This window comes from Brienomyrus brachyistius, chromosome 12 (genome assembly GCF_023856365.1).
Source record: "Brienomyrus brachyistius isolate T26 chromosome 12, BBRACH_0.4, whole genome shotgun sequence".
Taxonomy (NCBI): Eukaryota; Metazoa; Chordata; class Actinopteri; order Osteoglossiformes; family Mormyridae; genus Brienomyrus; species Brienomyrus brachyistius.
This window is the reverse complement of record NC_064544.1, coordinates 23,002,549-23,017,208: the sequence shown is the minus strand read 5'-3', so window position 1 is coordinate 23,017,208 and position 14,660 is coordinate 23,002,549. Positions and strand designations below refer to the sequence as shown.

Below are 14,660 nucleotides of genomic sequence, written 5' to 3'. Positions count from 1 at the left end.
TCCTGTTGAACGCCGTTGCGCGGTAACCTTAAAGTTATATCACCCGAATTACAATAATGCGTTTAAACGCCCTCCCACCCCACACCACACCTAGGAGCAACGAGTGTTGGAAATGGTTTTATAAACACGAGAAAGCTGTTGTAAAATACAAACAGAAATAACTGGTAGATTTTCTTAATTTTTTATAGTATTAAACTTGTGTGTGTGTGTGTGTGTGAATGAGTCAACAGCAAGGCACTCTTTTTAGTGTAACTAAAAACACAGCTTTCTCAGAGTCAATGAGCACCAAGTAACAGAGAGTATGAGTTGCGTAACGAGCCGTCAGTGGGTGAGCTCACAACCAGAGGCAATGAGGGTGAAAAGATTAGGACAGGAAGGTCTTGACGCAGGAAAAGACAGATGCCAAGTAGAGAGGAACGGGGCAAGTTCATGTACGTAAGTCCTGTGAGGCAACTGTGGAAATACATGGTATGCTGTCACTCAGTGTTTATCTGCCGTGAGACCACAGCTCAAGTTCAGCTTTATACTACGGGAACAGTTTGTTACTCATGCATATCCATACACTCATGTTATGTTCCATTTGTATAATTCAAGGTGTAATTAGTATCACCTCGGAATGCTGCATTTTAAAATTTTAAACTTGAGATGTTGCCATCACCCAAGTCTATATTTTGCCATTTAGCCTGATACGTCACTGTCTTTTTTATAAACCAAATCCTGCTTTTTGCTACCATTTCTAGGCTTTTAATTCTTGGGAAGTTGTATTGTTACCCATTGCCCATTCATGCATCTTCCAGCTGCTTATCCTGTAGAGCAGGGGTCCCCAACACGGTGCCCCCAAGGGCCGCATGAGTCGCCCGCGAACCTGTTCTAAAAATAGCACAACTCACCATTGAGCAGCATCTAAAATTTAATGTTATCCTGTTGCTGTTCTTTTTTAATCACATTTGCATTTATATAGATTAGAAAATGACTATCTAAAAAAACATTTAAAACATGTTTATTATACATGATTTAAGAAGAGTGTATCAAACTGATAGCCCTTTGTATCGCTCAGTACCCATGAAGTAGCTCTCAATTTCAAAAAGGTTGGTGGCCCCTGCTGTAGAGGGTCACAAAAGGGCCTGGACCACAGGGTACAACGGAAGGATATGCGCCGGGTGTCGTCACAGGAGGGCATGCATGCAGGAGCGTTGCTATGCCTCAAGAAGGCATATTATATTGAACCCTCAATCCAGACCAATCCAGTTTCCAAATTTTCTAGGCTCCCTGTCACTCAGGGGCCCTTGGAATTGTCCTAACTTTCCCCTGATTTATGGTGCCCCTGCTTGCATTACATGCGGCAACAGTGCTACCCACCAGCCAACATGCCGCCCTGCAATAATAATTTATTTAAAGGGCCATTTTATAATAGAGATGAACAGACAGTCAGATTTCTGAAAGAGACAGTGAGGGCTTCAGAGCACTGTTGCCAGGCTAAATTTAACAGTTCCAGGATTTCTGTGTATTGAAAATTCCCTGTGAGTTTCCTAGAAAGCGGAGTAGATAAGTGAGCCCTGTCCCATCCTGCATTTGTCCTGGCTGTGATCCCATCTCGCCACATCCCAGAAAGCAAGGAGCACCCAGAGGGAAAAAGGAGCCCGGAAAGCAGGGAGCAAGCATTCCAAGAAAGGTTTGATAAAGGCTGGCATTGCTGTAGGCCATGTTCGGACATTGGTGGGGTGGGGGGTGGGGGGGGGGGGGCTAGTATTTCCATAGCCCGTGGGCCAAATTCTGATGTGCATAACACACAATAGATTTAAAAACTACAGAGGAGGGTTTGTTGGCAAGCTGACTTTAAGAGGATCAGGGTTTCAGGTGCAAAAGACTTTTAGGAGCAAATGATACCGGGGGGAGGGGGGGGGGAGTCAGAAAGGGAAGTGTGGGGGGGGGGGGGTGATGCACTTTAATAGAACAAAGGGCGACCAAATACGAAGAGATTGAACCTTGCGTAGCACTGTTTCCCAAAAGCAGATTAGAGATTAAGCAGAGGTGCGGAGCGGGCGATGCTCCAGCCCCCGGTCGGGCATCCCTGTGGCCTGCTGGGTCCCGGCCTCTGTGAGGTGAGAACCCCCCCAAGCGTGCAGCTGCTGCTTCACCCTTCCCCATATAGTTGCCCTGAAGCACTTAACAAAGAATTAGCAACATTACAAGTTAAATGAAGACAAATTAAGAACAGTATCACGGGGAGACATTACTGGTTATTATTATGCATTATTTAAAGTTAGTTGACATTCAGTCCAGTGAACATCATCAGACTAACTGGGGTTTGTAGGTCAATTCTTTGACGCATGAATATATGGTTTCTTGTTGCATGCTATTTATAGCTTTGGGTATAAGGGTTTAATCTTTAATAACTAGAGGGTAAAGTTTCATTAACACATACAGTACAACCTGGACCTGACTGTAAATTGCATGATAGATTTGCTTTACTCAGTTTTGGAAAGAAAATGCCACAGAAAATCTCCTTCACTAAAATGATACCTGTAGTCCACAGCAGTGCTGATAGAGAAGACAACAGATAGAGGAAACACACCCGTCATCACAGTAAGCCGGAGTTTATAATCACAGTAAACTGGAGTTTATAATCACAGTAAACTGGAGTTTATAATCACAGTAAACCGGAGTTTATGATCCCCCAGCTGCCGTGAGCACATGCAGCTGGAAGCATTCAGAGGGCCACAGGGGACCTAGGATGGGCCCCGTGAACCGGGACACTTTCACCGGGCTGTTGTTCTGTAGAAAAATAAAGTAAGCAAATTGGGAATTAAACTTAGAGCAATTGAAAGAAATTCATTTTAAGCATTAATTTGGAAAATTCAAATCCGCCTTATTGGCTTTTCTCTTGAGACAATACGCCCTAGTCAGCTTGGAAGAGGCGCTTATCAGTGAATGTATAGTTTTACATACTTTTCCTCTATGCTGCCGTGCCCTGCAACCCAAGACCCACTGACCAGCAACTGGCAAGAATCTGTCAGTGCAGACCAGGGAGGGGGTAAGATTATCCCTGCACACTGATCTGAACTCCTGCCGGCAGAATTTGAGTGCCGCCCTGTTGTAAGGGTGGCCGCTACCTACGCTTGGTTCACCTCAGCTGGCCCTCCAGCTACTGCGAGGGGGGTGAGGGGGCGACTCAGTGCAGCATGCGGGGGGGTGGGGGGGGTGGGCGGGGCACAGGTGCTCATGGAGCAGGTTAGCCGCCCCGTAAGCATTTAGATACATATATAAGCGAAAAACTGACAGGCAGATGCTGAACCTGCTTTTCAGATATCAGCCTTTCCTCATTACCACTGGAATGTATCCAGTGACGTTAACCTGTACACCACTGTACATCTCCAAAGATATCCCCCGCCATTTTATCCTTGTGTTCGTGCCTTCAACTTTCCTCGCTCCCTTTGTGTCTCAACGGCACCTCTTGGTCAAGCCAGTGTGCCATAAGACAGGTCAGCTCTCCTTTAAGAATGGTTACATGGAAATATAGTAACATAAATGGTGTAGAAGGGCAGAAATAGTGAGCAGAAAGGCTGGGATGTGAGGCACAGAGAGGTGAAGCTGCAGTTCAGTCAGGTGTGTCTGAATCTCTGACGGCCCTGGAAAGTGTTTAGCCCAGAAGTGCCCGCCTTCTGCCCAGCTCTCTGAATGACTTATAAAGACGCTGAAGACCCATTTCTGCCAAATAATTACTTTTTAATCCTCTTTGTGATTTTAATCCTCTCTCAGCATTTGGATGTTCTCAGACAGAGACATTACATCATTAAGTGATGAGCCTGAGCACATGTGGCCTGGAAAGTCACGATCCAGTTGATGTTCTGACCTCTATCATGTAACAGGTCAATGTATACATCACCCATCCCCCAATAAACAGGTTATTCAAAGCCTCCTGGGCACTTCAGGCTCTGCACACCTCAGGGAATTTACACCCTCATTGTCTGGGTCCATGTGGAAACACCTCACTCACAACACTGTGCTACCTTTGAGCTCATTGTGCCGCCCGTGATTCAAAGAATTCAAACAATGAACTGCCATGCCCCTACTGGTCAGGAGGATCAATGCTCAAATGACTTTACTGTACTGGGGACGATCAAGACCAGTGGTCAAAATCCTTCTCCAAGCTGGATGTTGTGTTTTCTTCATACTTATCCCTGTGTCCATTTACACCAAATTCAATTTACATATTTATTTAAAATCTTACAGTTGCTATGAAAATATAAATGAGAATTTTATTACTAAAAACAATGAGACCGGAGATTATTTGCTTTTATAAATATCCCAGCAAAGTTCCTGGATCCTCATAAAATGGATCAGGACAAAGATATTTTCCTAGTGTCCCGAGTGTCTTGTGAGGGTCCTGTAAATAGGTTAATGTGTAACGGAAGATAGGATTTTACCTGACAGACAGTCAATATGGGGTGGGATCGTTTTACTGCCTTTGAAGTCCAGCATACATTAATACCAGGGCTTAAAACCTCATTTCAACCAGAAAACACAACTTTAATACCAATCACCACACGTCACAGCCTCTTTAATACTGAAGGTATGTGATATATAATTACAGGTAAGAACCAGGATGAATAAGGCCAGAATGAGACCTGAAGGATTAGCAGGACTTCATGAAGAAGGAGATATCTCCTCCAGCGTCAGTCCGAAGCGCGTATGTCTATCTGTGCGGGTGTGTGTGTGTGTGACCAGAAAGGAGGGGTCAGCCGGTACTGAAACGGAACAGGAGGCCCACACCAGGGACTTGCCTCTATGGGTCTTCTGTGTCCGTAGCCAAAGAAACCTTGATCTAGGCACAGAGGAATGTGCATTAGCCTGCACTGTGCAAGAGTCAAATTCACCCCTGCGCCCCACCTCACCAATAATTAATCCCTGAAGATATGTAGTCAGTTTCCCGGCAGCCACTGAGGAAGTGAGGGGCTGCAAGTTGCTGATCTGGTCGAAAAATCAATACAGATGATAGTGCTGCTTGGATGACAGTCTGAGGTTTTCTACTATTAATGTTTTTACATGATGGTGTTGCGGGGGGTGGGGGGGGGGGGGGGGTGGAGACATCTTCAGCCGCCTTTCACTCAGGCCAGAATATGATAGGACAGCGAGCAGAGAAGATGGTGTCCAGCAGTGCTGACTGACTGGCTCGATAAGTCTGAAATGCTGCGTGTGGGATGAGCTGAACCCAACGCTTCCTGAAGCCAAACCACTGATCCAGATCTCGACACATTAGCGTCTGCTTCTCACACCAGGTTATACACTGCCTTAGAAATGCCATTTCCTCCAGACTGACAGGTCAGTGAGGCTGCGGAAGTTGGAGGTACACCACCCTGAAGCTTCTACAAAGCATGGATCTTCTTCCAGAGACTCATAAGACGCTTTCCCACTGAAGTTCAGGAGCCTGGTTCCCGGTTCTGAGTTTCTGAGCTGTCTCGACCGGAAACTTTTGTTGTTCTGTGTTGCTTTCCCACCACACAGCAACTATGACCTTTATGCTAAATAAACATGGCAGATGCAAAAAGCCCAAAGGTAACATTTCATACACAATTTTAAATGAAATTATACTGCCACCCCAAATCAATGGAGAATGACCAAATTGTTTTGTTAGCTATTTGTTAGATATTGGGGGGATCGATCACATTGTCTAAAAATATGGTGTCGCACTATAATACAAAGGAGACAAGGAAACATCGGTCAAGTGAAGTAATCTTAATTTATGTGGCACACTTAAAAGGCTGCAAATGTGAACCGAAGTGCTGCACAATAAAATCAACTAATGTAAAGGACATTTAATCATTTAAACAATTTAAAAGAGAGAGTAAGTAATGTAAAACTGAGGTTTAAAACAAAATTATAGCTAATTTAAAACTAAGAGTAAAAGCCAAAGCTATAAGAAATTTTAAACTCCATGTAAAATAAACATCTACCAGATTAAATGAAATTAGAAAAACGTGAACAAGTGACACCAAGAGAGAAGAAACCAAGACAGAACAGACAGCCGACTTGAGTCTTTAAAGTGGCTGAACCGTTTGGGAAAATAAAAAGGCCTTAAAATATCAATTGTAGGGGATAATTTTATGGAGGATGGAAGATCGCTCCAGAGTCTTCGAGCAGGCCCGATTACCTTTAAACTTCAAGTGAGAATGTGGAACATCTAAAAACATCTGGTCAGAGGATCATAGGGCTCGAGCATTAGAATGGAGACTGATAAGGTCAGAGATGTAGCCGGGAGCCATGCTATGAAGAACTTTAAAACAAATAATAAAACTTAAAAAATAATAAAACCTTTATATTTGACCAGGGGCCACTGCATGGATGCGAGCACTGAGAGTAATGCTCCATACTGGAGTAATGCTTTATGCGGGAGTAATGGTCTATACGGGAGTAATGCTTTATGCGGGAGTAATGCTCTATATGGGAATAATGCTCCATACGGGAGTAATGCTTTATGCAGGAGCAATACTCTATACGGGAGTAATGCTTTATGCGGGAGTAATGCTCTATACGGGATTAATGCTTTATGTGAGAGTAATGCTCTATATGGGAGTAATGCTTTATGCGGGAGTAATGGTCTACATTGGACTAATGCTCTATGCGGGAGTAATGGTCTATATGGAAGTAATGTTTTATGTGGGAGTAATGGTCTATATGGGAGTAATGCTTCATGCGGGAGTAATGCTTTATATGGGTGTAATGCTGTATATGGGAGTAATGCTTTATGCGGGAGTAATACTCTATACGGGAGTAATGCTTTATGTGGAATTAATGCTCTATATGGGAGTAATGCTTCATGCAGGAACAATGCTCTATACAGGAGTAATGTTTTATGTGGGAGTAATGGTCTATATGGGAGTAATGCTTCATGCAGGAGTAATGCTCTATACGGGAGTAATGCTTTATGCGGGAGTAATGCTCTATACGGGAGTAATGCTCTATACGGGAGTAATGGTCTACATGGGAGTAATGGTCTACATGGGAGTAATGCTTTATGCGGGAGTAATGATCTATATGGAAGTAATGCTCCATACGGGAGTAATGCTTTATGTGGGATTAATGCTCTATACAGGAGTAATGCTTTATGTGGGAGTAATACTTTCTGCGGGAGTATTGCTCTGTATGGGAGTAATGCTCTCTCTTTTTTTGGTACCTGTTAGGAGTCTCACAGCTGCATTTTGGACCAACTATAGACGTACCAAGCTTGAATGACAGCTTCCCAAGTAGAGAGAATCACAGTACTTCGAAACAGTGATCACTGAAAAAGTCTTTAAATGACAAAATATGTCTGAGTTTCGCTATATTAAGTTGAATGAAACTACCACGAACCATTGAGTTTATTTATCAAACTTAAGAGTAGAATCGAATATAATACCCAGATTTTATACATGGCTGTGTAAATTAGCTGACAGCGGGCCCAAACCACTTGCTCTAACTCTGACAACATCAGGCATCCCAAAGATAATATCAGTTTTGTCTTAAGTTTGAAATTGCTTGACATCCAGCACTGCACATCCCATAGACAATTAGAGATAAGTGCACCACTAAATATATATATATATATATATATATATATATATATATATATATATATATATATATATATATATATATATATATATATATATATATAAACACTTTTACATCAGATATTTCAGAGTAGAAGTATGGAGAGGACACGTACATCAATACATGTAATGTAACTGAAATATAAAAATAATTCCATCAGCTCCATTTTTGCTGCACTACTTCTATTTCTTTCCCCGTAACTTTGAAGTTGGAGTTGGTACTTCTGGTCAACCAACCAACTTTACCACTCTAAGTTCCGTCCCAGTAGTTCATGGTCGACAAAAAAAACCTACCCAAGAGTAGGGACTAAGAAACAGGTTCAGGAACTATCTCCCAGATAGACTACACATGCCGAGTTCCTACAGGGTGAATGTAACAAAAGTTCCTAAAAAAAAATTCCTGTAATGGGAAAGGACCTTTACTGGGAATCAAGATCTTCACATGCTGAAGACCCTCTTTAACCCTTTGTACAGCTGTACATCTAACTGCCCTCAGGTAAGGTCAAATATCTTCCCGTGTGGCATGTTTCCCTCCCAGTTTAACACCTATCGGGTTACATATCAAAAGAAAGGCAGCCCCATTGTTCCGCATCACTCAGAAAGAACGAGTTCCAGCCCAGGGGCCAAGAATAACGACCCTCATTGATCATACCAGGGGGAAATGCTCCATTCTGGAAGACATACAGAGGTTCTGAAGACAATTATGATGCCACAAAAGGCAGCAGAAATCTACAGCTGGGGTAGTGTGTAGCTTTGAATGTTGGTGCTCTGTGACTAGCCAGCAGGGCATGGGTGCAAGTCTCATGGCTGGCAACTTAATCATATAACTGCTAGGCCCTTAATCCAACAATAATTTATTTAGCAAATGCATTAAACCAAAGCGACATACAACTGAAAGCAGGGTAGGTCAACCAGCACCAGGATTGGGGGTTAGAGTGGTTGTTCAAGGACCCAAGAGTGAAATCACTCTGCCAACTCCAGGATTTGAACCAGCACCCTCTCAATCACAGGCACAGCATCCTATACCTAGTGAGCTCCCCAAAGCCCACACTCCTGAGATGAATACTGTCAGATCCTTGCCTGCTTTGAATTAAAGCATCTTTCAAGTAAACAAATGTGAATGAAAGACCAGAAGTGGCTCACCGAAGCTACCTTGAAATTACTTCCTAATTCCCAGTCCTAGAGATTTAAATCTTCATGCTTAGTAGGGAAATCACAGCAGCAACTATTGAAGCCACGGCTTAATGTCACACCAAGGCTGGAAGTCAGACCGATCTGGACCAGTCCTTGGAATGCAGCATCAGTGTTTGACTTTTTGGGTGGCAATGAGGAGCACAATCCGCAATACATCATTAACATGCAAGCATAACGTCTCCAAGGACAGAGGACACAAACAGCACGCAACCATGAAGGAACCCCCCACCTGCTTCAGACGGATACAGAGTTTTGGCAGATTTCCCTGCCTTTTCGGATACCATCTCTGCTGACCAGGGTTTGACCCGAGTCAAATTGGACACAGTAGCCCCCAGGCAAATTGCAGTGCAGTAGATCAGGACCATCCGGATGAGTGAAAGCAACCTGATGTGAAAAGGCTATTTTAATGAGATTAACCAGAAACGAGAGGACACAGAAAGAGCACACATAAGTGTGCCCGGAAGGGCCCCCCCCCACTAAAAGAAAACTCAGTTTGTTTGAAAATTTATTTAAAAACTCAGCTAATGACAGCATGTACTAAGGCAGAATGTGCATGTTGGTCTACAGTCACCTTTACGGTCAGGCACCAAGGAAATCATTTCACAAGTCTGACTTTGTCCTTGAGGACACGAAACTTGGGGTTGTTGTTGACTTTCTTGTTGAAGAGCGATATCAGCTCTTCCTCGGACCGGAAGTTCCCCTCTCCGGTGAAGGTGTAATATTCTGCTAGGACCTAAAAAATAAACAATACCAGCAATGCAAATCACACAAAAATCAGATGACCTTCACTTGATCCTGTGATAAACCCATTGACCTATTCAAGCCTAGATACCGTTCACACCCACAGACACACCTGGAAATGGCAGAGATGCTTAAATGTTTTACAATAAAGAATGGTTACAGACCCAATGTCCTAGCTTACCTTTTTTTTCAGTTTCTTTATTGATATTCCTTCCTCCGGGGACTGTCTCAGAATTGCTTTCATGGTTCCCTTCCAATTAAATTTACCTTAGGGGATGAAATAGATAAAATGCTATCAGTACAAGGATTTAATCCAGCCTTCAGAGGTCCAGTAAACTGCAGCCCTGGGCAGACAGGGTGTTTGACTGAAACTACTTTGATGTCCCCTAAAAGGGGAGGTGATGTTTAATGGGCTTCTTTGAAAACTTCACCCCAAAGAAAGACCAGAAACACAAACCCCCAGAATGACCTTCCGTATTTCCATCCAAGTAAGGATACTGTAGTGTGTTGCATCTAAAGACAAATGTTCAACAGGATTCAATACCTGTGAGGGTTTTGTGATGCAAACTATGGTCAATGTGATTAATTTTAAACCTTGAAACAGTGCATTCTGGTTCAATTTGTTGTAACACACCATAAACCTCAAGTGAAACACCCCTAAGTGAAGGGGGCTCTAAAAACATTGGAAGATAATTGGACCAAAGAACTTCCATGTACCTGTATCTGCACAAATGGCAAGTAAAACCATCTTAAAGTGGAATCATCTCAGCAGACTGAAGCGGCACTGCCATCTAGTGGCAGCTGGTTCAATCCAATGCCGAGGAAACTCCAACCAATCACAGACTTGTTCTAATGATTTGTAAATAAGAACCGAAACACTATAGAGCTCCTTCAGGGAATCCTGCACGCCCTCATATTACACAGCTGGATCCAGGCCTGGCTACATCCATCTGTATGAGGCTGATACGCAGGAAATAATGGCACCCTAAGGTTATGATGTGATGGCAGAAATAATTTCTAAGTGCCGTAGCCAACATATACTAGTCATTGAAGGAATAAAGTTGTGTCCATACAATGAGACTAGTGAAGACCCACTATAAATCATACGGACAGTACCTTTGCTACTGGGCTGGCCTTCATCCTCTTCAGCTTTCTCCTCATCCTCAATGGCCAAGAGGTACTCTGATGGAGAGGAAGATGAAGCAGGGGTCAGTGAGCAGCACTCCCCCCCATCCTTGGGGATAAGCACACAAGGACACAGCCAACTAGAATAATGGAAACTGGGACAACAAAGATGACATTTACATGCAATACAGCAACAACCGGCACAAAAGTCCATGTTGCCCAAGCATGAAGGCATGACACAGGGACTCAGGCCAAGGGAGACTTCAGGGCTTCTCATAGCTCTGCTAGATCTCTAATTCAGTCTCATCCTACAGAGCAAACCAACACCAGACAGCTGAGCATGTCCCCACATTCAGCTGATTTTAGTGTAAGTTTTATGGATTTATGCAAAGACCAGACAATCTTACCCGTATTTTAGATGGATACACTGTTTGTCCACATATCCTGTGACATTCACTCATTGCCCTACATTTATCAAGGGACCTGGACTGGACCGTGAAATTACACCCGACCCCCTCAAATCACTGCCAGCGGCCTGCCATGTTGTCACATGGAAAGATGGACCCTCTGCTGACTGAATAACATCTCAGACCTCTTTCACTTCATCAGTCACCCAGCCTGCCCCCTGGCTGTATGTCTTTCAGAACGAGGTCCATCACAGATTTGTGCTGGGCACCTCTGAACTGGAAGAACCCAGCAGTGTTACAGTTCTGCCTAAAGCGACTTAGAGCATCACTCTTTATCCTACACTTATACAATCCACATCTCAGTAGCCTGCAGCCTTATAAACCCATATTTGTTTTCTCCCCTTCGTCTACACTTACTGAAGAGGATTCAACAAGGAATGATAATTCAATGTGTCAGTGAGTTAATGAGAATGGTTTTTTTTACCCAGTCGCCCCCACATCCCCAAACCTCCCCAACACCCCAAGCACCAATCTGCTTCCTCTCCTACCTCCTGTGCCATTTGGTTTGTGCTTCTTCTGTTTTTTGGTGTGCCCTTCTCCCTCAGCAGCATTGCTGTCCTCCTCACCCCTCTTCCTCTTCTTCTTCTTCTTCGTCCTCTCAGTGGAATCGCCTTCGTCCTCCGCCCCCACACCATAAAGGCCGGATCGTTGCCGCCTGTCCTCCTTGCGCTCCTGTTTGCTCTTCTTTTGCAATGGGGCTGCAGTCCCATTGCCATTCTGCCGCGCCTTCGGGGCCTTGTCCTGGGCCAACCGCTGTGGCTCGCTCTCCTGTTGCGACTCACTCTCCCATCGTGACTCGCTCTCAGGCTGCGAGCCACTGGCTGCTGAGAAGATCTCCCACACTTGATCTTGCAAGGCAGCACTGTGGATCCTTAAACTGTTCTTCATCCAGTTCTGCCCACATCCAAGGAAGAGGAAAAGCAGAAACATTGAAATAAAATTCTTAACCAGACAATATACGCAGACACACCCTTTGAAAAAATATGCCAAAATACATACAAACCAATAATGCATGAATTTTCAATTAGCAAGTATTCAGTAGCTGTAACACTATTTTACATTAAAAGTAAAATAAGTGTTTGGTGCTCAGCATTTGAAGGTGATCCATCCATCCATCTTCCAAACCGCTTATCTTACTGGGTTGCGGGGGGTCCAGAGCCTATCCCGGAAGCAATGGGCACGAGGCAGGGAACAACCCAGGATGGGGGGCCAGCCCATCGCAGGGCACACTCACACACCATTCACTCACACATGCACACCTACGGGCAATTTAGTAACTCCAATTAGCCTCAGCATGTTTTTTGGACTGTGGGGGGAAACCGGAGCTGAAGGAGATCCAATTCAGTCCTAATTTTCTTATTAGCAATAACAGTTTAGTTAAGCAACAGAAAAGACAATGAAGATTTTATTATAGACCTGTAAGGCTATATGGGTGTACTGGTTTCCTACATGGGTATACCGATTCCCTTTGAATAAACTATACTTAAGGCTCCAGATAACCCAAGTTCCTGTTCAATCTAAATGAGGCAGACAGGAAACAGGAAACAGAAAAATAGAAGCAGCAGCTTAAGATTTTGGTCGGAAATGAGGGAGACTCGCGGAAGCCTAAGAGAACCACAGGGAAGAAAACTTATTCAACCTCACCTGAAACTTTGCCTTCTTCCTTGGCACATTCTCGTAGGAGCTGACTTGATTAAGAACATCCTTCAGCTTTGGATTAATGCCTGGTTTATTCATTGCTTCGTGAATTCTCTGCATTGAAATATCAGCACCTTTGTTTGCAAAGCATGATAAGTCAACCAAACAGAGAAAGACCTCTAACAGAGGTAAAAGAAAAAAAAATGGTAATTCAGTTTCAGAAAACTGCTGACCAACTTTTACTGGAGTTAAAGCAAACTCACCTGAATCCACTGCTGCTGTTTCACGTCTCCCTTCTTTGATTTGGCCTCATATCCCTTACCACCATACTTCTGGTCTTCACTGATGCACTGGGTGTGATTTTTATAATCATCTCCCCTGTAGTGTTAGAAAACAGAAGTAGAAATATTAAAACTAACATAAAAACATTAACTGCAACTCATGCGCTGGCTGAAGGTACATATTTGTGGGGGTGAAAAACTTAGTATCAATGGTTATTATACAGTACAGCGTGAGATTTTCTTATAATATTCATAACTGCAATAATTAAATGTATTACATTATTTTACGATTCTATGGCAGGGAAATTTTGCTTGACTACTCTAGTGATTAACTTAAAGATGATTATCGGACATAAGGCATTTAACACGGGTAAATTGTGTCTGGAGATCAAGCATTCAAACCCTTGTAGCCCTATGAACAGCAAACAAACCACATGCTGGCTAAGGGTTTTAATACTTACCAGAAATCTTTTCCACAGTCAATACACGATAAAACCTCACAGCCCCTGCAGATGAACACATGCTTGTCCACCTGAGCTTTCTTCAGCGACTCGCCACATGCGTTGCACGTGAAGAACACCATAGCGACAGGAAACCGACACTCTACTCGCTCTGTGGGGTTATCTCAAACCCCCGATATTACAAAGATGCTGTACTAAATAATAATACGATTTGCACTCTCGCACCCCACTGTACTGAGGTTAGCAACATGAAATAGTGGCGAGTGCAGATCCGATTTATGGACTAAACCGGTCTGCCGCACACTCTCGTACACACAGAAACCGGATGGTTTTAACTAACATTGTGCCAAATGCAATTTTAAAACACTAGGTTACATGGTTTAGAAGGATGATGACGTGAACTCTCCACTCCGGTTTTCGGTTAACTTTTGCTGAAGCCAAAAAGTCACGTTGGATCCCCTAAGCGCAGGAAGTGTCACGCTGTTTACGTTCCGCGGGGAGAAAAGTTTCGGCGACAAGGTTCCGGAATGGTTTTGTCTGTTTGGTTGCAGTCATTGAATGCCATTACTTTGCAGTAAAAATATGTATATTTTATATACGTGTAATTACAATGCACGTTTAATAGATTTACTTATTATTGTGAGCGCGCTATTGTTGTCCATGAAGTGTGTCAAAATTGATAAACCCTTGTACGCAAAGCGTAACCACAGGCAGAGACAATGTGATGGACATACCAGCCAGTGAACACTATAATCTACACTGTGTGCAGAATTATCAGGCAAGTGTGTATTTTGCTTTTATCTTCTCATCCGACCAATACTTTCAGTCTAGATGAATCTCTAATTAAGAATCAACTGTTTAAAAACTGCAAAATATTCATTATTTGGTCTGAGTACTTTCTTTTTGGATAGACATAGACACTTTCCTGTGCAGAATTATTAAGCAAATCATTATTACTATTAGAATGGGCAGAACAGGACCTTACAGAGAACAGGAAAAAACAAAACAGTAAAGTACCCGTCAGAGGGGTGCAAAACGACCGAAACTGCCAGAGTTTTGAAACGTGATCACTGTACAATTAAGTGTTTTCTTACCAACAGCCAAAGAGGACTGAAGAAGCATGTAGAGAGAAGATGACATAAATAAACTGCCAAAGTTCAGTGT

At 43.3% G+C, this 14,660-nt stretch overlaps 1 protein-coding gene across 1 annotated transcript; it reads right to left on the bottom strand.

The window, feature by feature from the left end:
- Positions 1-9,275: 9,275 nt before the first annotated feature.
- Positions 9,276-13,981, bottom strand: lyar (Ly1 antibody reactive homolog (mouse)). The gene is made up of 7 exons (XM_048971761.1): positions 13,497-13,981; positions 13,018-13,132; positions 12,761-12,868; positions 11,605-12,010; positions 10,641-10,706; positions 9,706-9,791; positions 9,276-9,516 (listed from the first exon to the last, which is right to left on the bottom strand). Exons 1-7 carry the CDS (start codon positions 13,616-13,618, stop codon positions 9,379-9,381), a joined length of 1,041 nt encoding a protein of 346 aa, XP_048827718.1. The 5' UTR covers positions 13,619-13,981; the 3' UTR covers positions 9,276-9,378.
- Between the last annotated feature and the right edge of the window lie 679 nt (positions 13,982-14,660).

Excerpts from the sequence above, each read along its gene's own strand:
- lyar (XM_048971761.1), bottom strand. The coding sequence starts at position 13,618 with ATGGTGTTCTTCACGTGCAACGCATGTGGCGAGTCGCTGAAGAAAGCT. Across the intron at positions 10,707-11,604 it reads CAAACCAAATGGCACAGGAG|AGTACCTCTTGGCCATTGAG; the intron begins GTAGGAGAGGAA and ends CCTCTCCATCAG. Across the intron at positions 9,792-10,640 it reads AGGCCAGCCCAGTAGCAAAG|GTAAATTTAATTGGAAGGGA; the intron begins GTACTGTCCGTA and ends TCATCCCCTAAG.